The 25,680-nt window shown below is 42.3% G+C and overlaps 1 protein-coding gene across 5 annotated transcripts in view; it reads right to left on the bottom strand.

Moving 5' to 3' along the window:
* Window positions 1-21,824, bottom strand: part of lmo3 (LIM domain only 3) — a 37,397-nt gene extending 15,573 nt beyond the window's left edge. The window contains exons 1-3 of one of the 5 annotated variants that reach the window (XM_079454176.1): window positions 21,509-21,558; window positions 20,341-20,587; window positions 16,833-17,046 (exon numbers count right to left, since the gene is read on the bottom strand). In XM_079454176.1, the coding sequence (XP_079310302.1) occupies window positions 16,833-17,038 (206 nt within the window). In that variant the 5' untranslated portion in view covers window positions 17,039-17,046; window positions 20,341-20,587; window positions 21,509-21,558. The other 4 variants (XM_079454177.1, XM_079454174.1, XM_079454175.1 and 1 more) reach the window with 4 other exon arrangements.
* Window positions 21,825-25,680: the final 3,856 nt, after the last annotated feature.

Here is a 25,680-nt window from a genome sequence, read left to right as displayed (position 1 = left end):
TTGTTTAGATATTCTCTGAACATCAAGGGCAACAAATTAAGCACTTTTTCCTCTTTGCTCCTTTCAGCAAGAAAAAAACAATGATAACACTGCCACCTCCAGAGGCATTTGAAATTCTGACAGTGGCTCTCTCTCCTCTCCCTCCGCCACCCCCGTGACTTCAATCGCTCTGGCCGCAGCGTGCATTCATCAGCTGCCGAATTAGAATTTGTTTCCTCACAAACCATTGATCATCGGCCTATTACCAGGCAAATGACAGTTAATTACCCACTACATTAACCACCGGGACCCGGGGACCGGCTGCCTGTGCCATCAGTCACCGTGATGAATGTGGCAAGTTCAGTAATGCGCGGCCGTTCTAGCGTCCGCCTGCCACGCTGAGAGCAACCCCTGGATCTCACTTCTCGGCACCCGGGGAAAATCTATGGCAATCTGCATAATTACAGGCTCAGGGTTAATAACAGACAAATGATTTGTTGCGTCTCGAGCAGCAGGCTCTCTCCCTGCTAACATGCAGCGCTGTGTCTGCAGCCAGCGTCGTCGCAAACTTTTAATGTTAAGCTTGAAAGAGGGGGCGCGGCAAACTGAAGAGCCTAGAAAGTACAGATGGGTGGGTTAATCTGGAAATATTGATACTTTTGTTGATATATTGATCTTGTATTGAGTCTCTAAATAATTTAAATGCTAATTCTAAATTAAATGTATTGGGGGATCGAAATTTGGTCTGAGTGGATGAGTCAATCATCAATATTTTTTAAATTAAGAAAATATACTTGAAGTCAATCTGCTAGAAGGGTTGGTAAGCAAATGTATAAGCTATTATGAACTAACAATAAAAAATATAGTTTTTCAGCATTTATAAATCTTTATCAATGTTGCTAATGCCAATGAAATTGTTCATGTTCATTGTACATTCTTTACGTTATTGTTTTGGTTTTTAAAAGTGTATTCGTAATTGCTAAAAGAACCATGAACTAAGATTAATAAATGCTTCAGAAGTTTTGTTCATTGTTAGTTTGTATTAGCTACTGCATATACTAATATTAAAAATGACTACTACAATTATTGAATAGTGTCGTCAGAACTCAAACGTCAATGATAATTGAAAACATTTTGGATTAATGAAAACCAGAATATTTAGTGTGTTAATAAATTAAGTATATGGATAAAATGACCAATATGTACTCATAAATCACCTTTGCTCGCTGTTAGTATGAAATTGACCCTAATAGCACAAGGTATCGTACTAAAAGGACTCGCCGATTCCTATAAAAACCCAGGAAAAGGAGGGGCAGGTTAGAAACAGAGGGTTGACGGGGTTGGCAGATGCGATCAGTCGTGTCCTTTCTTCAATCTAGCGCCTCCACATGTGATTTTCGAAGATTAAACAACTCTTGGGGCAAAATTATTTCAATTACAGCGGGCGTGACCTGGGAATTGTCTGTGGGATAAGATTTTCCTCCTTGAGTGCCTTGCCTTGCCTGGCTGCTGGCTCAATCAGTTCTAATCTGCACCTGGACTCTGATATCCTAATGATGAATTATGGGCCTCTCAGCTTTCCACTGCAGGGCAGATAGAACAGCTCACCGCTGACCTGTCAGCTTGCTTAGTCTGAGGCAGAGACCCGCGATAATTAGCCCCAAAGACCACGTGCGTGTTTAAAACTCATGAGCGTCACATGAGCATCATTCACTCGTTGAGATTTTCGGTGCTGCGGAGAGAAAGAATATCTTACGGCGCGTGACGAAAGGGTAACTGTTGTCTCACATCGAAAGTTACTGGTTCTATCTGCCTCAACAGGGTAATTATTGCTAACAACCTTCTAAGACAATAGCAACTAAAAGAATTGACTTGAGAAACTGTTATTATGAGACAATAACGAAGATAGGCCTATCAGGAGGTTGACTTGAAGGTACTCCCTAAAAACAAGGGCCGTCAAACACATCTGCGTGTTCAATAAACAGCCGAGATGAAAGGTGTGTCGGGTCTTTTTCTGAATTCTTTCAAGTGAAAATCATGGCGAATCAAAAATAATTATGCCCCCGCAACAAAGCTTCATCCAAAAGCTTTGGAGGGCTTTTTAGCAAGAAAACCTGGCAGTGGCGAGCGGGATATCTGAGGGTATTTTGAAAGGGGGTGTAATGAAAGTTTTCAACCCCCGCAGGTCCCAGATGTGCACTCTGATAGGCTCTCCTCTGTGCCAACCCACCTGCAGTCGCAAGCTGGGCACCAGGGTGTGCCACGCTAGCCCTGCAATTATCTGCACCAAACATGCACAATCCCACGAGTCATTGCTCTTCACAGCTAATTAAGCTAATCTCAACTGGAGGGGACCATCCAAAAACATAATGTGTCCAGGCGAATGATCTCCGAAGCGTTTCGCTGAAATGGAAATACCTGCATTGTGAACTTTTGGTTCTTGAATGGAAACAAAATGGTGACTGCGACAGAGTAGAAAAACTGTGGAGCCGTCGCGATAGGTATAGGCACGGAAACGTTAAATGGTTTATTCTAAAGGTCGCACTGTATCTAAAATGTTGAGAAGATGCACTGCGGCGTATGTTGCCTATGGTGAGCCATAGTAACGTTTTGTAGCACACATTTTTGGAAAGGGAGCAAAATAACTTTCACAGCTTTTTGGAACTCTCATTCATCATCTACTTGAAAGATTACGTCTTTTCGAAGAACAAGATCCCTTTTGCTTTTAAGTTAAAACAACTGTCAAAAATCGAAGCGTTGGATGTCCGTCCATTAATCCGCTGCAGAACTGGAGAGAGAAAACAATGCCGTCCTACTTCTGACCCCTAAGCCGCATCCCTGACCTCGCCTTCGGCACGACTTAACAGGGAGGAAATATAATAGAATAAGTATGTGCACCTCAACTTTAAATTCGATCGATGCCGATTTAGAGTGGCCATTTTGACCTCGCTACGATTCCAGATTACATGTGAAAAGACCAATTTAATTACAGGAAGTCAAGAACACACATATTTGCAAGAATGGAGAGTTATTGGCCATGTAATTGCCAGACATGTGAAGTGAATTGTATTGAAGAGAGGTTAATGGTGGCAAAGCTTTTTTCCAAGCACAACATAGCAATTACAGGACGCCTTCAGAGCTTTTAACATCTCCACGCCATCTTATTTAACACAATATAGAGGCGAGAGGGGACGGGGAATTTCTTTGTTCCTTTCGCTTTATCTATTAATTTATTTTCTGGGTACGCGCAACTTAATTCAGGAGCAGATGGTTTTATACGAATTCAGAAGGCTTGCTGTTAGAGACGTTGTTTAAAAAGAGAACGAAAAAGTCTTTGTGCACATCGAAGATAATAATCTTTTGTTTGATACGGTCGTAACTAGCCACGTGAATGGGAAAAATGAAAAGACAAAAAAACCTTGAGTGACCTTTTATTGTAGTGTCTTGGCTCTACTGTGGACAAGAATGATATCCAGTTCGAAAAAGGCTTTGTATCATGTATCGGTACAGACTTTTAGAACAGAGGGTTATTTGATGCTGGAATTGAATGAACTATGTGATATTTAATCCAGGTGCTTTAAATACTTCAATAAGAAGTTGTACAAGGTATATTGATGGACAGGCTGTTGCTATACTAAAGGTGCGTTTATTTCAAAACCTTACCATTGTAAAATAAATAAACCCAATTCAATTATCATTCCTCATTCAAACAGCCAAGCAATGTTGTTTAATGTACATCCAAATAACCAAAGTTTGAAACCTATTACAAGTGAAAAGAAACTCAAAGTAGAAACACCAAAAGCAGCCCCACTAGATTTGTGGATCCCATCTGGGAAAGCGTCTTCAAATCCAACCTGATTAATTCCTCTTTCCATTCTTTTCATGAAAAAGATAATTAAGAAATATTTAATGTAGGATTTTAATTAGACTGAGTCCTGAATGCCGCCCCATACTGAGCTTGAGGGGTGTTTTGTGGACCCAATGATTGAAATGTTTTAATCACTGATAGAATAGATTGGATGTGTTTTTCCAGGAATTCCCACTGGCAGTTACAATGAAAAGCACCTTGATATTATTCAGAGTAAAGTAATTAGTAGAATGATGATAGAACCAAATGAACTTGTGATCGATACATTAACCCACGCCCCACTCTCTCCTCCCTCTTCAGAAAATCTAATTAATTATAGGCGCTCTTCTCTGTATCAAACCCGTGGCTCTGCTTTGTTCCATTTGGGTTTCGTTGCAATGTGTTACGGGCAGCAGCACATAAACTTCCTGTAGTGTTGTTCTCTTCAGATCAGAGCAAATGATCGTGCCATCCAGGCCTGACAATGGAGCTCTCTCTAATGAACAGACGTTTTTTTAATGAGAGCTTACAAAGGCCATGGGCCTGAACAAATTCAAATATGTGGAACTGGTAGGGTCCGGGGACGGCAAATGTTGTAGTGACTTTGATTAAATCAAAGATGCTTAACTTTTTTATGACAGCAGAGCTCTACAATAAACAGGACCTGGGGCGAGTTTGGGGGCATTGCAAAAATTATGTGTGTCCTGTATTTCTAATACAAATATCTGAAAACTTGTAAGTCAAGATGCATTTACTGGAGCATCTAGTAACCTAGGACGTCTACTTATACAGAAAGACTATAAAAAAATAAGTACGGTTATGCTTTAAAAACATCTTAAATATTGGAAGTTCTCTGTTGTTTTATGCATAAACTTGGATATTTATACAAAATGACCACCTCAAAATGTTATTTAAAACGAAAATTGTTATTGTTTTATTTGAACAGTCAGTGCTGGGCCAAATAGGTCAATATTTATAAAAATTAATGTCAATCAATGTGTTTTGTCTACTTTCAAAACTAAATATAGTCGGCTAAGACAGCTATAAGTTTTGCATTTTGCAAGAAAACTATTTTGTGATTGTCTCCAACCATCTATCATCCTGACCATTTATCAGTCATTATGTTGAATTTAATTTCCAGGTATTATTGCAAATCAAAAACTGTTGATTAAAATTGTTAAAACATTTCTTCTGCTATTTATTTTGTACATTCAGAAAATGTATAATTTGTATCCCGTCATTTGATCTTATCAAACTACTTACTCTACCGTTCATCTCACTTAAAATATGACATTAAAATATTAATACTTCTGCCATCTTTCCCCTCTTTGGCGTTAAAGTAGCTGGACAGTGGTAGCAAAGCACCACACGAAGAGCAAAGCGCTTCTAGCATGCTGTGCTAGCCCGAGACTGGCATGTTCCTGGGTGGAGCTGCCATAAAAGAGCAAACTGGTGTGTGCGATTGGTCGTGACACGCAGGGCTAATGGAGGGAAGCTGGGATGAGAAATCAGTAGGGTTGATGTGTGCAAACACACACACACCTAATACAGACTTCCTTTGATTGCCTCTTTTACATTTTAGGGAGATTAAATGTATGTGGGAATGTGTCGTAGATTCAGCATAATCAACATGTGCAAGGCTGGCGATGCTCGTCTGTCTTTTCTCCTTTCATATACGCGTGTATGCCGCTGCAGTATTCCCACCTCTGCGTTTCTGCATGCTCAGATACACGTTTAATGAAGAGGCAGTGTGTGATTTTGGTATTCATTGACAGCATGTAGCGCTGCGTCCTTTCCTCACAAAGATAACTGTGCAGCGGTCGCATAGCAAGTCTGAAATGTATCTAGGGCTCATACTAATCACATATCTGGTTTTAGTTTTGCTTCTTTACAAAGTTCATGGAAGATAGAAAAATATAGACGGATAGAAGGAAAAATATAGACAATTTGGCGAGATGCAAACAATGTTTCAGAAGCACTTCCTGTTTACATTTTTTACAACCACACAAATGTTGCAAGCAAAATATTATCGAAAGGAAGAAATAGAGCAAGAGAGAAAGAAATATAGAGAGAGAGAATGAATGAAAGAAAGAAAAAGAGAAAAGCAATAAATGTTGAAATAGTTGCGCATCAAGAACCTGCCACATTTCCACAAAAGCTATTGTAGATGATTTAATAAAGTTGTTAATTCTTTTGGTGAGATGGACTTGTTTGTGGATGTGTCCGGTTCAAGGGCAACCGCGAGCGCCTCATTTACATTCTTTCCTTTCTTTTGCTTCTCTCATGAATAAATCAAGGCGTTAAAACGGCTGCATTTACATCTCATTTTACAAAAGCAGAGTTCAGCAACCGGGTCCTTCTACTCTCACCCACGCCATTGATAAAGAGTAAAATATACCTTCTTTATTCAATGTAAATATAAGAAGCTCTGTATTTTGATCCAGCAATTACACTCTCGATAATCAAATCTTTTTTCTTGACCAACCATTTGCCAGAATCTTGAGCTGTTTGACGCTCTCCAAGTAATGCATTCGAATTTAGCAACTGCACTTTTTCAGTCAGGCACGGCTCTGCTCTGCTGCTCGCGATAGAAGCATGTGTATTGATGTAACATCCACGGCAAAATAAGCCTGACCATGTGATCATATGAGATATTTTGGCAGATGCTGTGTGCCTGGAGCTGTGGGGCTGAGGTGAGGAGCGTCCAGCGACGTTTCACAGTTCCGCTAGGCAGCACACTAATTGAGAAGTCGCTCAGGGGTTGCGCGCGGGGGGCTCGTCGCACCGCTCTCCCAATCCAAATCAAGTCCCTGTAAGTAGGGCTGACACAGACCAATCACCATTTAGAGGTTCCTGTACTCCCCTTCCCGTACACTTCCTGCATTCACCCCTCATCTCCATAAAAGTCTCATTACAAAAAGGGTGTGACTGAGGGTCCGAGGCCAAGCCCGTCCTCACGAACTGCGGTCTAATTGTCAGCGAGTGTAGCCGACTGATGAGGTCCGTAGAGCTGCCAGTCATACGCAGACATAGACGGTGAGATAGATTGATGCAGCTGGAATTCCTGAGTGGGCTTCATTAGGAGTTCTGTACCTGGCTTACCCATACATAATAACACTGAGCCCTAAAGCTAGCATTTTAGAGAAGGTTCACGGTTTGAGCTAGTTTTGCTTTGTTCAGTTCGGTTGTTAAACTTGAATGTGAGAGATGTGGCAGAGAGAAGAGAGTTGCTTGGAATAAGGGCCGAGCCAGCTGCACTAAATAAGTATAGAAACTGACTTTTCAGAAAGTGTAGGATTGGGGGAGTGGGAACGCCTTAAACATTACAATCTTAAAGAAGAAGACCAGACACAGAGCTGAGACTTTAAAGAGCTCACCCTTTTCCCGACCGCCAGTTGCACTCGAATGCCAATAACATGAGGGAGAAACTAGATTTTTTGGGGGTTGAGTTGGATGGCGTGTAGGTTGTTGTGAGGGTATAGGGTTTATACCTGAAGGCAAGTTTTTTTTTGTAGATGCATCTGATCCTCCAATAACGCCATCTTGGCTAACGTACGCATTCGCCATGAATTGTTTAAAGCTACCAGACTATGCAATTCAAGGATCATCTTCCGTCAGGGAATCGGTTTCGGTTGTTTGCAGAATTGGGTCTGTTTCTTTATCACAGGTACAAGAGCAGCTGGTTTTGAAGGCATAGCATCGGCAGGTTGGAGAATGAGCCGCGAGGTTTTCAAATGGTTGTATTGGGAGCCAAGATGGCGTTTGGCTTCCGAACAGAACCCGGAAACAAAAGCCGATCAGTGTCTGCCAAAGCTCTGGGGGTGGCAGAAGGGCTTGCATATCTCGGCGTGTCAAAAGACTAGGTTGGTTATCGCACTCTTGCATGCTGGTGGAGGGGAGATGCCAGCCAAAGATGCGGTGGCACCCCCTCTCGCCAAGCGCAGCTGTGCCAGCTGAGTCGAAGCGAGGCTTCTTTACAATAAATTGAAAATCAAAAAGAAAAACATGCCCTTTTTGCAATTAAAGTCATGCGTCTCTCAAATTACTCTGTTGATACTCAGCAAGGCCTTTCTAAAATGATATACTTGATCTTCTAGCTTTCTCCTCCAGCAGTGTTTAAAATATGTGGCTGATATTCTTTAGACGCACCTCCAGCTTAATCTGTAAATCCAAGCAGATCATGGACACACCAGAGGCCGAGAGGAACTAAAATGTGATAATATATGCATGGAAATGACCTATGGCAATCCTCACAGAGAGGGGGCTTGGAGAGGTCAAACAACCTCCAAACTGTGCTCGGGTTTAATTAAAAAGACAAAGAGGAGCTGTAAATTCCATACGCTCAACCCAGATTAAGGCTTCTCGTGAAGGAGAGCCGGGGCCTGGCTTCTTTCAGGATGCCCCCAGTCCTCTTCCCAGAAGGCCTTGCGCCAGCTCCTTTGATGTCAATATAGACCATTTGTTAAGGGCATAAAGGTTAATCTTGGTGAAGTGAGGATATCAAATGGTTTGCAGTGTAGGAAAAAGAAATCCGCATAAATGTGTGCTGGAGAAAGTTAAGTTGGGCTTTTTAAAAGGGATGATAGCTCCGTGGAGTCCAGTCAGCAGGTGCATGATTTAATTTCGCCATTAAGTGACGGGCGCAGTTTGTGAAAATGAATGTAACGACATGAGCACTGGGGGGGGGATTTGGAAATGAAGTGCCCATATGGTCGGAATGCCTGTGGAAGTGCTTTCGACAACGAGATGTATCGCAAAGACTATTTCTGGAAGATCATCTCATCAAAAATAGGCCCATAAGGTGATTCAAGCTTAATATAGCCTTGTGCACACTTTCAGAAGCTCAAACTAAAATAAGATGCCTGATATAATGGTTAGGAGAGGATTAATGACTATTACCGTGATGTTACAGTAAAGCACCCACTATGCTTGCTATATGCTTTTAGTCCATTGTCATTGGATGGGGGTAACATCAGTGTTGTGATTATCAAGAAGCTCTGTTTGATCTGCTGTGTTCATAGGAGAATTTAAGACTTGGGGAACTGTACGCATATACAATAAGAAAAAAAATCTTTAATAACAGAAATCAATACGGCAGAATATGTAGGTATAGTACGCTGTGGAATAAACTTTCCTCCGGTGTTACGACAATAACAGATAATATCACGTCAGAAGGTAGCCGTCTTGTAAGAGAACATGTACATTGTTCCCCGGCCCACAATTTTAGCTTTAGCGGCCCTACACTGTTTCACCTGCTACTGTAAGGTGTCATGAATACAAAATGTCTGTCTGCATAATATTTTAAAGCCGTTTCTGTGATGATTGTGATCGTCCGTCCTGTGCACGATTGTCCAGCCAATTTCACTCTTGGGACAAAATAAACACATTCATTTGGCAGGTGGAAGCTGAGATATACAGTATGACAATGAAAAACTCCACTGAAGCAAAGCGCATTAAAAAAAAAAAAAATTAGTAGTACAAAGCAATAAAATGAGATGATTGCTACATGTGGTGATCAGTTAACTTCAGTGACTATGTAAATTCATTCTAACTGGTAACTCTACAGGGGTCCCGGGGACACCATCAAGCCTGTCTGAATGCCTTCGGTGACTCTTTAAAGGGACAGTTCACCCCCTAAAAAAATCTGTCATCATTTACTCTCCCTCGAGTTACTCCAAATCTGTATAAATGACTTTGTACTGAGGAGCACAGAGAAAGATAATTGAAAGGATGTTTGTAACCAAACAGTTCTTGGCCCTCAAAAGTGCCCCAGAACTGTTTGCTTTCTTCTTTTGTGTTCAACAGAACATATAACTTTATAAAGCAATTTCCCTACTAAGGTAGTCAATGGTGGCCAAGCACTGTTTGGTTCCAAGCATCCTTCCAAATATCTCTCTCTGTGTTCATCAGAACAAAGACATCTGAAACAAATTGAGAATGAGTATATATACAAGAGTCAGAATTGTCATTTTTGGGTGAACTGTTCCTTTAAGATCAGTAGCCAGGTCAACGCAGACATTTTATTCCTACCTTTAGCAGTTAAAGCCTTCTAACATTCTGCCACCCATAACTCCATAAAACAAATAAAACTTGAAATGATTCTCTCTGTCCCCCCTTACTCGACTTATTACAAGGTTCCCAAATGCAGGCACAAGTGTGCAGCGGTGCCTGGGAAAGGTACGGCGACGGATTAGGTGTTTATAGTCCTCTCCCAGATTAGATGGAAATCATAACACAGACCGATGCACTGAACTCTGACCTATCCAAAACCAATTTCATTTGGAGAGATTGCAGTGATGTAGCTGGATGTCTATGTAGTACAGTTGAGAAAATTAAAGCGGGATTTGTAATGCATTCAAAGTGAGAGTACACGGAAAAAGAGGTGAGCGCAAATAAATTGCTGTCACTACCCTCCCACACACATCTCCGGTACCCTGTTTTCAGTTATAACATTCATTTTAATGGAAACTTGTTGGATTAGAAGTGGTGGAGGGAGATTGGAGGAACACTTATTTGGAATTACTCTGACCACAGCAATGCAGCTATGCGGACCACGACAGCATCCACTATTAAAATAACTAAGCCGCTGTAGAGTGTGTGGATCTAAAATGCTCCTTGTTTAAAGTAAACATACTTAGGTCATATAACTAGCAAATACTGTATTTAGTCTAAGAAAATCTCACATTTATTGCCACAAGATGTAAAACAAATCTGTTTCACAGGGCAATTCACACACAAAATTAATTCTGTCATCAGTTACCCTAATGTTGTGTTAAGGTTGTGAAACACAAAATCAGGTGTTACGCAAAATGTAAAAGATGCTTTTCTCCTACGACCTCTTCCTAAAATCTGTTGAAAAGACAAAGGATACAACACTACAAACTATTCTTTACTAACTGCACTATTCTTAAAAATCTTTTAATAGGTTGAGAAGAGCATGTGATTGGGGATTCGTGACTATAGGTGGAGGAGGAGACGTGCCTTTGGCCTGTCCCACTCGAACAGATAGCATCGCGCGCTGGCAAAAGGTATGCTTAACAGTGCCAGGTGGTGACATCTTAATTTTTCACGGCTGGAAACATGGCCGTGCCGTACTCCCCAACCGCTCCCATGCATTATTCCTGCCTTAAGCACTCTTCCTCTGGGGAAGCAGAAGGGGGGAGGGGGTTTTGTTTTACAAGGCGCCCAGCTGCGGCCTAGTTGCCTTGCCCTGGGTTCTTTTCAAGGAGTGGTCGGGGTTGACCCCCTCTGGTTGACAGTTATTAATAATAACGCACAGCGGGGAATAGTTCACCTTGTGGCGGTCGAGCGGCCGCTACTCTTTAGAGGCTCGCTGTGTGTCCTCAAGGAGTTAGGAATCATACGGGACACCGCGGGGAACAATAATACAACCAATCGGCGGGCACTGTAACTTTTTTCTTTATCTTTTTAACTTTGTTTAGATGGGAGCCTGAAGGTGTAGTATTTATTGATGCCTAGGGGTTTGAACAATTTTACATTTGAATGTACTTAAATAACGCATTTGCAAGAATCCCGGTTTCCAGTGAAATTTCTTGTTGTCATATTAAAGGGACAATCTGCATGAAAACTTATGAAAAGATTTGATTAAGGATTAATTCACGACTTTGACCAACATGAGCACAATTATGAGCTTTCGCAAACATGCCAAAAGAGACTTATGTTTAATGTAAAAAGTTATCAATAAATATTGACTAAAGAATGAAGAATAAAACTATACATGTACGTTTTAAGGATATAATATAGTCTACTGTACTAAATACTTTAAAGGATTGCATTATAGTCTTATCCCTTCTATGAAGCTTCAACATCCCTTCTGAAGTATTTTTTCACAAGCAACATCGAAGCAACATTTGGCCTTTTTATAACAAGACAAACTAGCCTGCTACCTTCTCAAATACAGAAACAAGAAAACAACATAAGACGGTAAGGAATCATCTAATAAGGAAGGAGATAAAGAGAGAAAGTGTCTGAAGCAACACAGCCATTACAATGTTTATTGAGAGAGACCTTTTGTAAACGCGCAGTGCTTTGTTTTAACAAGTGCCGTCGGGACGGAGCACAATCCTTGGCATCTGAATCTGCACTTCAAGTGCCCATGATCCTTCAGTAGTAAGGGCCACTCCTACTGGAGCACATCTCCAATCTCGGATTTTGCCTTCTGTAAGTCATCAATATTTCATTTTAAGTTCATAGGGCCGCACAATCTGCCTTTCCCAAAATCCTGGTGGGTTACATGGCAAAAATGGTCCTGCTGTTAAGAGTTTCGTCTGTCTCAAAAACATCCTGTGTTATGGTACAATCAGATTCAAAACCAACAATAAACTTTTTACGCCACAAGGACATTATAATACGTGACAACATTAGTCTACGCTGTATTATTACTGTTTAGCAAATCCATTCTTTAAGAGACATTAGGGGAAAACTATTACAGCACAGGTGCACCTACAGAAAACGGCTTCACGTAGGGTGCAGCGTGTTTTCAAAAGGCCGACCTTGCAGATGTTTTCCCCGGGACCATGAAATTTGTCAGGGTGATACAACGCTGCCAACAAAACAAACATGGCCTCATTAAGAATCCTAATGTTTTAAATTCAGTCAACCTGTATCTGCAGTATATTGTAGGGTGTCCATCTGTAGTCCTTATTGTTATTCTGTCGTCTTGTTTATGTGTTTATACATCCACCCGAATTGTAGTTTAATTATTTCTTCATTCAGACAGAAACGTTCCCTTCTCTTCACTTTTACCCAATATTTGTACATTTTTTATATATCCAAAAGTAAATCATAAACATCAGCTAGGTAAATGTGTATTGCAGTTCCATCTTACATCTTTCGCAAACGAGTTTAATTAGTTTATTTGTCTAGTTTCCCCTTATTTAGAATATAGAAACAATACTTTTTTTATTTCGTCGAGACGGATAGTTATTTGTGCATTGTGCCAAATTTAATGTAAGAGGTTACAGAAGGGATGCACTGTACATACATATCACCTCAATCCTGCCTAATGCCCTTCGGTCTGAACTGTTTGTGAACATCTGCGCCGGTCATTAGAAAAAGAAATGGCCTCGATCTTTCAGCCCGCTTCAAAAACACTGAGGAGCAAACATGACAAACTACAGCAGGCTGCACTGCACTTGTCCCGATGGGAAGACCAACTTTTGCCAGACAACACATTAACTGTACACTGACGTGACAGTGAAATAACAGTGTTATAAGAGAGAATTATTGCTCTTATCAGCTGAGGGTGTAAACTAGAGCACTGGAACTTGTGAACTGAGAAGTTCTACAATTTTGACCTCTTTGTGTATACAACAAGGACGGTGTAAGCAGGATCCCTTAGAAGACAAAAAAATGAGTGGTGCACACCTGCACGGCACCCGAAACATAGATTAAAATAAAATAGCTGATTGGACACAGTTTGTGTAAAGGCCTACATACTGCAGTTTTTCTAACAATTTGTCTCTGTCTTGGGTGGTGACTTGGACTACTCGGTGGCACGGACCCAAATGTGACGCTTTAGCATGTTTTCAAGGGCGACAGGACTTCACTTTACAGGGACGATCACAGATTGCATTAGAGATGCACTTTTTGCTTTTATAAAGTATGTACAGTAAGCCGCTTGCAGATTTTAATGCATTTTTAATCTTGCATGATACACTTTCCAATAACAGACATCCTACAAAAATCTGTTTGCTGTTAATTATAATTTTACGTTTCGGAAACGAAATGTGAAAAATCTAATAAACGTTTCACCCGGTGCAATTTTACTTTAAAGATTATTCACATTTTGTCGACCCAAAGCATGATAGATAAACATATGGCATTGCACGTAAACACTCACAATTGGACTGCAACATGACGGATGCACACATGAAAAAGCGAAAGATACATTTTTTATGTTTGGCTTCAGAAAATGTTTATAAAGCGCACGGTAGATGTGCACCACAAAGTGACTCCTGAATGGATGGAAAAATACAAGTTATTACAAACCAAACCATGCTTTACATGTTGGTTATCTTTCACTGATAGCCAGCTTTCCATAACAGTAATAAATCCAGTCATGTTGACTGTGCACGGAGTTTGCTTGCATTTACAATCTTAGTAAAACCACTGTAGAGGAAAATTGAAGTTGGATTAAAAAAATGAATGAATAGATAGATAAATAAATAAATAAGTGGTCACCCTGTGCTGTCTTTAAAATGGATGCCTGAAAATTTACAGTTTTCCATTAGCTGATGCCTGACAGATTTCTTCTCCCGGGCTTTTCTGTCTGCAAGCTGTGACAGGGGTTCATTTTTGCCCGTTTCTCAACTTAAACGACTCGCTTTCTTTTGTTGTTTGGACCTTTTAACTTTATCGTTCACCGCTACGAAATGCAAGTGCGTCAGCATAAACACTGCCACGGCAGATATTACTTTTATCATCAATGGAGATGTCCGCGCGGTATCAAAATAATAATTTGTTGATGTGACAGGCGCTACCATTTGCCTGTATTTTGAGTGCAATGCAACCATCGAGCCGTCCATGATAACGCTCTCCGTCAATAATTACCTTCTCGATGCTTTGAATATGAATCGAATGATACTCTCCCAGCTAGCTGACAACCCAAGACCAAACAATTTTGGCCTCTCCCTTCCACCCCACATCATATTTGATAAAACGTACTACAGGAGACAGGTCTGGTAAGGCATAAATCTCTTTCTTTTCCTTATTTAATTTGCTTTCGTTTGTTGCGATAGGGATTATTATTTCTCAGCTGGTGGGATCGCATCGCTCATGGTTGTAGACCTCTGAAGAATTCTATTAACCCTGGTTATGTCAGCCTTAATAATATGCCACACTGCTAAACAGAACTGGATTGATTCTGTGTGGATGTGGGGGTGGGGAGTCTTGTATAATAAATCCCGACGTAATTTACTTGGAATAAGAAAGCCGAAATGGAACACGGAACAAAGGCGAAGGGATTAAGTCTATCTCTCATCTCGGTGCACTAACTTAAGAAAATAAATAAGGAAACGATCCAATCAGATCAAGTGTTGAGAGTGCTTTGTAGGAGTGGCGATTGATTGGATTGTCAATGGAGACTGCTTTCTCTTTTGTTGTGTTGCAGATGTGATTCGAAGAACTGGGGCTGGGCCATATTTGCCCCACATTTGCTAGCAAAAGAAGAGCACGTTGCTCACGTGATGCCCAAAATGGAATCAATACGATCACCTTGAACTTTAAAGATGAAGAATCGCATGCAAGCAGTTGGCCTGAGCTAAAAAGAGTTATAAAACTAAAATAAACATGTGTAGGACGCCAGCTCTTATCTGTCCGCACAACGGTGCTGACCGTTGCCATATTGCACCACCGTGCTCCTAAAACGCAAACGTACGAAATTCTAAATGCCATTTCCTATTGACATACCTAATTCCATCTATCTCATCTCTGCTGTTGTTTTGGGCACAAACTCGTGAGTGTCGTCGTGAATGAAGATGCAGTTTTGCACGGCACAGTCAATGAGGCTTACCGTGCGATGGTAATCTCAGCCTGCCTCTGGCAATGCTTTAGAGTTGCGTTTCCCCACGTCTGCTTGTGCACCGCGCCTAATGGAGACTCTCTCATCGCCCATGCCAAAATTAAATGAACTGTGCCATTTCAAAGCGCCTCCTGCCTACTGTAGCTTCTAGCACGCTCGCGATGCCGTGACTCCCTGGAGCGTCCTGTTCGGCGTTTATATAATTTTATATACGTGCGCGCTGAGACACGTCTACGTGGGTTAACGCGCATGCGCATGGAATTCTGCTTTGTGACCTCAGTAAAGCACTCAAGTGTTCTTTCATCTTTACTCATTAGGGCAAACGTGAAGCCGTTTAACTAATAGGCTCTGAGTTAAGGAGTTGACCACGAGGTCATAAGAGATTAAACCGACCTGCTGTTAGTAGGTAAAGTCAAAAATGTTTGTATTCCCGTGTTGCAATTGCCTGCACAGTATAGACTTGTTGCCTCAAAACTGCAATGCTTGTTTGCTCACAAAGTGACACAGATACAGAACAGCACAGAATTGAGAGGTTGGGTTTCTAAGGCAACCCTTCCATCAGTGAACAAAGGTAAGCTGATTGAACAGAAACCAGGGTGGTCTTCTACTAAACAATGCCCTTCTATCAAGGCTCAGTGTGCTGATTGGATCCAACAAGTGAATTCATTGAAAGCTCACAGAAATGGCAGCAGTTTATAGGCTCATAAAGATCTCCTTTGAGCTTTTTTTCTATTATGAAAAGCAAAGGATATCTAACAGCATGGGAGAACTCTGGGCGTTAAGGGCAGCCATTAAAGCCAGTGTTAAAAGCAATATGGCTTTATGTGTCCAAACACGCTATTTGAAGCAAGGCCCTCCAAGATCTCTTGTGAATGTAGTACAGATTCAGCTGTTTTCGGGGTTCAAATACAAAAACGTGAGGAGTTAAATGTCCCTATGTGACACGTAATGTGCGAGGTGCAAATGTGAAAATGTTTATATTGTTTTTAGTTGCATATATTGCCTGCAAAACAAGATGAATGCAATGTTTAACTTAAAAATGACCGTGAATTCCTAAAGAATTCAGACCTATTTGGTGTGCAAAAGCTGATTTTATTCTATAGACCACTTCGGATGACATAAACAACGCTGGTTTAACGCTGGTCCAGTAAAACTTCCTGTTTCAGTTCTTTAACACTACACAACCATTTACAAAATAGAACTTACAGAATATCTACAACCGATTTAAAATGTTAAACAAATATCTAAGATTTAAAATGAAAATAAATTGAAAAACCTATTGGTGTTATAAATTTATAAACTTATATTAAACTTATACATTTTTCAAATTCCACATTCTCAATATGAACTCAGTCTTCTGGAGCCCACTGTATGTTTTGGCAATTACAGTACACCGTATCTGTATTATAGCTTGGAGTGTGTTACAGTACAGATGGCAAAAACAAGTGAGGTTTTTCTCCTTACCGTAGATAGTCTCTCCGACAGAGAATGAGATTGGCTTTGGTGTAGAGAGTGGAGCCCACCTCTCCGAGTCTACAGTCGCAGCATGCGCATTTGAGGCAGTCTTCGTGCCAGTATTTGTCCAGGGCCTTCAGCAGGTAGCGATCCTTGATTTTCCGGTTGCAGCCGGCACAGCCCTTTGGCTTGGTGTCCGGCTGGACGGAGAGCATTTGTATACCTGTGAAAAACAAAACAAATGGCAGAATGGTGAGCCAAGGTTTTGTGTTGCCATGATTTTGCAATAAATCATTGAATCTTGTTTTTATGAAAAGATCCGCATTTTAACACAAAATTCCCAAAATACAAGATGTAGGATTTTTTACGTTGTAGATACCAGTTTTAGATTATTAGACCCCTTTCAAATGTGTTTTTTGGCTAAGTGAGCAGGACATGCTAAAAATGGCCTGGTCGATACAGTATATCACTCACTAATAAGAAGTTAGCTAACTTCCTCTTTTATTTTTCTGACCCACTCTTTCCTAACGCCCTCTCTTCCCCCTCTTTAGAGGAAGGGCCAGCGAAAGCTTGCCCCCAGAGCCGGCATTGTGCAGCCCAATAAAGGGCGTTAAAGGGCTTTGTTGGGTAGAGTGGAGACAATGTGGGCTCATGCTGAAGGCCCGTAATTAGTATTCTCCTTCCATACAGAGGGGCGCAAGCTCTACCCCTCTCCCCACGCCAGCTCTCAAGCCTCTCCTTTGTCCCGGCTCCAAAAGTTTTTGTCCTACATTACAAGTACGCCCGAATCCGCCCCATTGTCCTGCCACTGCGACGGTCCCCATTTCTCACCTTGTGCAGGCGAAGCTGTCAGAGCCATAACTTCCACCTAACGTATACGCCGAGAGCGTGTGCGGTGAGAAATTGCGAGCTTTGAGTGAGAGGGTCACTGAGAATTTTCTCAGCTGTGGTAAATTGAGTGTCTCTGTCTGAATTGAAGACTTCCCTCGGGATAGTTATAATGCGCTCGTCACCACCACGTGTTGTCCCGCTGAAATACATTCATAGAGGAATTTGAGATTAAAAAGCCTTGCCATGACATGTTTTGACTCTGCCTACATTCTCAAACTTTTGGTATTATGTTTAGTAGAGGGCAATAGAGGACCGCTTCTCTTGGACACTTGTGCATGTCAACACAATTGAAGAAACATTAAGCGTCTGCTCTACCCGTGCGATAAAACCAGCATTCCTTTCTTCCTTTTCGACATGCGGCCTTGACGATAATTACTTTCAAAAATGATTCGCCAAAAGCGTGGCAGTTGGCCCTCGCAGAAAATAAACAAGACAGAGCACCAATTAGCAAGACTGAGGACAGGTGTGAAATTGTTTCAATTCAACTGAGCATTACAATGCAGGGAAAGGAACAGCAGGTAGCCTATCCCTCTAGGGTCATAATTATAGCCTAGAGCAAATATCTGATGCAGTACCATAGGCTTAGACTGTGGAACAACTTCTTTCAGCGGTAGGACCGCGCTCATTAGGACAGAGGAACGTTCAATAAAAAAAGAGGTGAGGGATAATAATGATTATAATAAATATTCTTTCTTAGCTCGCCGCGACCTCGCTGTCGTTTTAATGATGCCTTATTTCGAGTTGATTCAGAGAAGTTTGATTGGGGGAAAGCAGCGTGGAGGCATATCAGACTGGTCCTGTTTGCAGTAATGAGCCTTACTTTGTCCTATTGCGTTGAGCTTTTAATTGGCTGGATTGTATTGTGAGAGGACAGCACGGCTGATTTCCTCCGCTATGGGTCGTTGTTCTGTCCCGTCCCACTCATCCACACCTTCCCAGCTCGCGTGGTTAACACAACAAAGTCACCGCCTCTTATACCAACCCAAAGTTAGTTTCGACTCCCCTCGGTCCGCAATCAGGTTCAGTCCCCAATGAATCAATTGTGCACCAACTCACCGCTCCTTCTTTCTATTCAAAGGCAAGGACGCCCAAATCTGTATTCCCAAATGCACTGCTGGGATTTGGGCAGATCTGAATGCTGCCTTTTTATGGTGGACAAAAGACTCATTTTTCACCTGCCATCGGGCCCGGGACGGGTTTCTTTTTCGTCCTCGCTCACCCGCTCAGATATTTCATAACGTCCCGAGATGCTATTCGCTGCTAGTCAGATGCTGATGGGGACATTTCTGGCGAGCAAACATGGGGCGCGAAGTACCAATTTGATTTCCACTTTCGAGCGCATCACAGCTGCGCGAGCCGGAGATGCTGACATTTCACCCTCTTATCAGTTTAATTACTGTTGCCATGGCAGCGTAGCGCGCGGAAAGGCCAATAAGATTTGCTACAGAGCAGCTAATTTTCGAGGCGTCTCGGAAAACGACGAAATTAAACCGTTAACTCAAAAGACCATTAACGCGTTGGGAGCGATGATACGCAACGACGGCCAACCAAAACAACGTTATTTACCATTATGCATGCAGACGCGCGTGTAATTAAACAGACATGGAAATTGGGAAAATGCACATTGAAGCGTCGCTTCGGATAAACGCATCTGAATTGGGTGAGACGCGTTACGTCCTTTGGAAACTACTCAGCCGCACACACACACATGCCACACTCGCGTCGGTGTCGTGCAAAGCGAATCCAAAACGCAGTTCTTACCGAAACTTTTCTCCCTTTTCTGCATTGGTTGACCCGCTCCGGTTCCCAGAAGCACCATCCAACAAGACGAGGCGCGAGCCAAAGATACGCGTGAAGTGAGCAGCTGTACGCGCGCGAGAGAGGTTCGCTTTTGTTACAAGTAACAATCCACCTCGCTTCCGAGAAAAGAGTGAAAACGAGGAAAACAGCGACCGACAACGCGACAGGAGAGCGAGAGAGAAAGAGCCGCGGCGCGCGCCACACGCTACTGCGAGACTCCGTTTGTCACAACAGTGCTCGACTATGAAATTGCATCGACCAGCCGTCGCGAGGCAAGTGGTGGCGAACAAATGACAGCGGATGACAAAGGCATATGCTTTACCCCATTCGTGCGCGCTAATCTTATAATCCTATCGCGCTATTCGCCTGTTCGAGGCACGAAGTTAAATGCAAGGGGCATCCCAGAACCGATACTACAAAAACACGTTTATTTGTGCCAAGCGTGGAGCCGTAACGTTTTATTGGTTCTGATTTACGGTGGATTTGAGATTCAAGGCACAAACGCAATCCTTGCCGTATTGCAAACGCGTCTCTTTTAGGATTTGTCAAAAAGTCATTTAGTAGGACTTTCGGGATCTGCTCATCTCACAAAACGTGACACCCTTACAGGAGTCCAAATAATCATCCGTTACACGCGAACACGTGCTCTCGAGATAAACAAGCAATCGAGTGCGAATGTCACATTTCGATATTCTGCATTAAACGCAGCAGGATTTTGTTGTTTTGTTGTACTCCAGAGCGTCGTTTTAAAAACACATTCACATACGGATAAACAAGCCCATTGTTTATTTACAAAAACAAAACAATTAAAGCGCAACCCACTCACCTTCCTGACCAAGTTATGCCGAAGGTTAACTTTGGATCGAGCACCGTCGTGCAGACTCCAACTCGATATTCCTCGGAGCAAAAGTTCACGAATCTGACATCGCACCGCGGATAAGAGTGATCTTCAGGTTGAAAATAATGAGGTCCACGTGGATCATCTACGAGTAGTTGTTCGCACCAAAAGCTACAGGTGTTCTCGCGCGAGCCGTCATATATTGGGTATTGTGAGAGGGCTCAGTACAACTTGCCTATCAGGGAGTGAGGAACGAGGAATAGTGAAGCCTAGCTTTATTATCTTCAAACCCAATCCCTCACCAGCGAGACATTACACGAGGAGGAAAAGGTCATTCAGTTATTACCGACAGTCGGAAAACGGAGCGCAAGCATGCGGGCGCGCGCACACGAACTTGACGCTCACCTCACTGAGACGCGCACAAACAAGCTATGAGCTTCACTACACATTTGCTCTCTCTCTCTCTCTCTCTCTCTCTCTCTCTCTCTCTCTTTGTTTAAGCATCTGGGTAACACTTTCGTGGTACTAGAATAACATAAATGAGTGCTAGGAGTTTTACTGCGATTGATTCACGTTTTATGTACAGTAGGCTACACCCCATACACGTGTCTATAATCCAGTCATTTTGACAGTCTTTTCAAAGTGTAAATGTATAGAAATAAGCGTTTAGGTTCAAGTTTTAAACCGTGAAATAATCCACTACATCAATCAATCAGTTTCAATAACACATTGCTGTCTGATGACAGTTTTACAAAAGTTTATATCGGGCATATTAAACAGAGAGGCAGGTATAGTTACACGTATTTTAAGTTCAATCACACGAATAATTCACAGAAACGGAGATGACCAACAACTGTAAAAATGGTTTTAAAATGCATATACGAATATGTAGTCAGGTTTATGTGATTACAGTTTTATAATTGACATTGCAACATTTACGTTGTTGTGAAAATGTGTTATAGGTAAGTTTTCGTCGGCCTCAAACACAGTAATACCCCAGGCCGCGACATAAACATATTTTCTGTCTTGATCATAAACGATTATGTTTCAGGTGTGCTCACTGTACCTGCAACGTGCATGCACTTCTGGACAAACTGTGTTAATGTGCTAATCTCTCCTGTGCTTATTGTTAATATTTCAGATATTGTGCACATACCTGTTCCTCTGTTCATCCCCCATTGGTTACACCTGTTCGCTCTAATTAGCGCTGCCTGATGCCCATGTTGCCGAGATAGGATGAATCACATGCCTTTGGTGCCATCCCCCCCTCCGTCCCTCCCCCCCTCCGTCCCTCCCCCCCACACAAACATACACATACACACTCAGGCGTTTATTTTCTGTCATGGCCCAAAAGTAGTCATTTATAGTTCGGAAGTGACTCACTGAGAATATAGAAACCGAGGACTGATGGCAACACTAACGGAGTTGGTAAGCGTATAAGATTGCGTCCCCACGCCAATCACTCTCTGCCTAAAATACAGCGGTAATGAGATGGGTCATAAAACGCTCCTCGCTTCCATTATGAGTGATGAGATGCATTAAAGCTGACAGGGTATTACCTGCCAGTAATTAGGTTTTGTCATGGATTGAATTATTTCAAAGCGGGCTATCTTGGTAATCATGCAATTTGCGGGGGAGACGTTTAAACTGAGTAAAAGGGAAAGAGAGAGAGAGAGAGACTAGGGGACGCTATAACCCCTTCTTCTTCTCCCTCCCGCCACCACTTCATCTCGCGCATTATCAAGTCAATTATTCACCGACGATATCTGAATTATTGGGGGTGATGAGCTGGAGAGTGACGTGACGCGCTATGCGCAAAATCGTCCGGTTGAAAGCGCGCAGGACTCCGCTGCGCACGCACGGACATCGTTAGAATGAAGAGCTGGTTATTATTTTGCGTCTCTCTCTCTTTCTCTCTCATGCACGCACACACTCTGTCTCCCCCCCACACACACACACCGAGGGGCAATATAACCTCAGTGAATAGAGTGATATCCGACAGACGACCACCCCGCTTCATCCATCGGACGCATTGCGCGCACGGAAACGCGAGTTCATTTTTGTGGTCGAAAGGAAAGCGTGGTTTAATTACCGGGCTTCACAGGGAAAATCTTTTCGGAGAGGATTGGACTAAAAAGATATTTCCTGCGCGCTCTTATTCTGGTTTAAGCCTCCTTTGAGCATCTCCAGCGACCATTCATTTCACGGAAGCTTTAACTTAATCCCAGTTCTAAACCTCTGCTGGTAATGTACATATGCTCTAGCGCACGCAGCCACTCACAATATGACATAACCAAGCTCGTTTTCTTATTTAGTTTAAAAGATCAACTAAAAATAGTTATCCAGAGATCTTAACATAAATTTGAACCAAAAACAAACTTCCCCCATTTGCTCTGGTTTGGGGTCAAATGGAAATATTGCACAAAACGGTTGTTTCCAGGCTCGGGCTGCTGATCAGAATATCTGTCTTTAAAAGAATCTGATTGAAAGATACTGTACCGAGGAAAAGTTGACACGTAAGATGAGTTGGTAGCTCAAATATAGCCGATCCTTTTTCAAGTTCCAGGTGTCTGGGTACAAAAGCTCAGCGCAACTCCTTCCCCGGTTGCTCTCTGTCTTACTCCCGCTTTAAAAGACTCCCTCCTTCTCCCCACAACGGCTGTTTCTTCTCTCGCAGTCTCCTTCCCTCCCCGGCAGCAAAGCAAAACAGACCTGAGCTGGCCCGCACGTCTCTTCGCCTATTTAAGCACCTTCACCAGGTCCCTAGTTAGTAGCGCACTCCAACTCATCCAAGAAGCTGACAAGCACCGTTAGGGAAGGCAGCGCATGTTGCTCTAATGGACCTCATTAAGTTCTACTTACAGATGTTCTCTTAACATAATTGATCTGCAGTGAGTTGAGAGGACGGCAACCTATTCCCTAGCCCCCAATTATGGCCCGGTAATTAGATCCCCAACCTCCAGTTCTCCACATTCACCCTTCTAACATTCCGAAATATCAAAGTATCTCTTTCTCTCAAAGCAAACCCTCCTGCCTCCCCCACCACCTAACCTTCGTGTCTCCACCTCCTTTGCTCCCTCCCCTCCCTAAGACTCCATTCCTCTGACTGTATTGACAGTCGGATCTGCTAACCTTTGTAGTGAAGCCAGACTTAGTTGTGCACTCACTCCAATTGACAGAGCTCAGTCTAGGTTTTTTTCCCTCGCTTTTTGGTCTCCCCCTCTCTCTCTTTCTCTCTCTCCCGTTTTGCTTTTCTCTCCCCGCTAAAATACCCAGGGAAAGAGTGAAGGATGGAGCGGAGACACATACGGAGGGTGGGGTGGTGGGTAGGTAAAAACTAGTTTGCACTTTTTGATAAAAGGTTGTAATGATAATATCTGTCAGGGGAGGATCTTTTTTTTCACAATGCCTTTTTATCTTTAATAATTCTCATGATGGTAAGTGAGGGCGCGCAGAAGGGGAAGAGGCAGGTGCTGTGAACGGCGATGGCGTACCGTTTATAATGCCAATCAGGGCCACTCCCCCTCTTGCTTAATTATCCGCCGTGCTAAAACACGGAGCACTTTAGGGAAATGAGAATGTCACACTTTTGCACTTAAAAGACGAGATGGCTTCGTCAAACGTGGAGAGGAGAAAGCTTGGGTGGTGCCAGTCATCTCTGGGCAAATATTTCTAGAGCAGTTTGTGATGTGTGCAAAAAACCCCACATAAAAACAAAAAGTAGTAAGTAGATTGAGACCTGTGTTTTTTTGTTTTAATTAATGTTCTTAAAGGAATAGTTCACTCAAAAATGGGTCACCCATGACTACCAAAGTAGGACAAAAAACTACTATAGGACTCAAAACAGCTTAGTTACAAACCTTCATTAAAATATCTTCATTTGTTCACAGCTTGGAGGGTGAGCAAATTATGACAACATTTTCATTTTTGGGTGAACCATTCCTTGAAGAGTTTCAGTGTCTCACTTATAAAGATGCAATGTAAATATGACCTTACTCATCTGCATAGAGATTTGTTTTTAATATTTGCAACACAGATCCATAAAAGGAAGGAAGGAGGCGGGAAACGGCGAACGTAAATCAAGCTTTAATTAAATAAACAAACAATAAAACTCCCTCACGGTCGACTGCTGGCCATACAAACTAAAACACAACACATAGTCCAGGCTTGGTCCTCTCTCGTCATACTCTCCTGTCGCTCGTCCTTTTATGCTTCCAGAGCTCCTCCGTGAGAGATGCGAGACCGGTGCATGCACAGCTGACCCTCATCATCACTCGCGTCACCGGCCTCGGCCGTTTCCTCACGGCTCTCGCCCGGCCCTGCTCGTTACAATATCCATAAATATTATTAATAATAAGTCATATTTTAAAAAATCACTTTTTATTTATGGAACCAATCACAGGTTTGGTTCCAGGCTGCATTTTGCTAATCTTCGAACTCTGTCTTGATCCATTTAGTTTGCATCGCCAGTGATCACCGTATAGTTTGTTTTAGTTTCCAGGTGCCTTGCCATGTGGTATTTTATAGCCATCTTTACTAGCTCCGCTTAATTGTTGTCCCGCTGAGATACTGCAGGCTTCGGACCACTTTTATGTTCTCATCCTAGCATACCCCGTCATCTGTTCCTTACACTTTTCAAAATCCCAAACTAGGTTATCCGTAATTACATACGGGCCCTTACAATCTATTCAGCACGTACAAGTTCTCACGCAATCTAATTCCCAGACTTCTCCAATCCCGACGGACACAGAAGGACATGTGCAACTTTGCGCTAACAACCACAAGAGCCTCTCCTTAAAGATACACTCAGTAATTGCTTTAGGTTGGCGACCCTCAGCTAAGGTCAAGGGATGCCCAGCTTCTAATGAAAATTTTTGTACCAACCTCACTCTTTCTGCACTGTAGACCAATTTTAGATTTTGGCAGAGTTAAACTAAAGCGAACAATAGAGACTCTTTCTGGCAAGTCTGAAGAATCATCCTTAATAATGGGCCTGCTGTGGACACTTCTGAAGTTTAAGAATACCCAGACCAAAAGATGCCGTCCCATCATATTGTCGCAGAGGCTGTAGATGAAAATTACTTTGTTCCAACAGCTATTAATTTGGAAGATCGGCCTGAGCGTTACAAAATTCAAGAGCAAGATCCTGTTGCATTTCTCAATTGCCCAAAGGTGGGTTTCAAGTAGGATGCCATTATGTTTTAAATAAATGCTACGTTTTTCAAAGATTGAAGGGATAGTTGTGATATTTTGTAAAATGTCTCTGTGGTTTTGTGTTCATGGAGGCCAATGTTGTTTGGTTGCCATTTTTTTTTCAGATATCTATTT

Source organism: Barbatula barbatula (genome assembly GCF_947034865.1).
Source record: "Barbatula barbatula genome assembly, chromosome: 4".
In the NCBI taxonomy this organism is placed as follows: Eukaryota; Metazoa; Chordata; class Actinopteri; order Cypriniformes; family Nemacheilidae; genus Barbatula; species Barbatula barbatula.
This window is presented reverse-complemented; position numbering and strand designations above follow the sequence as displayed.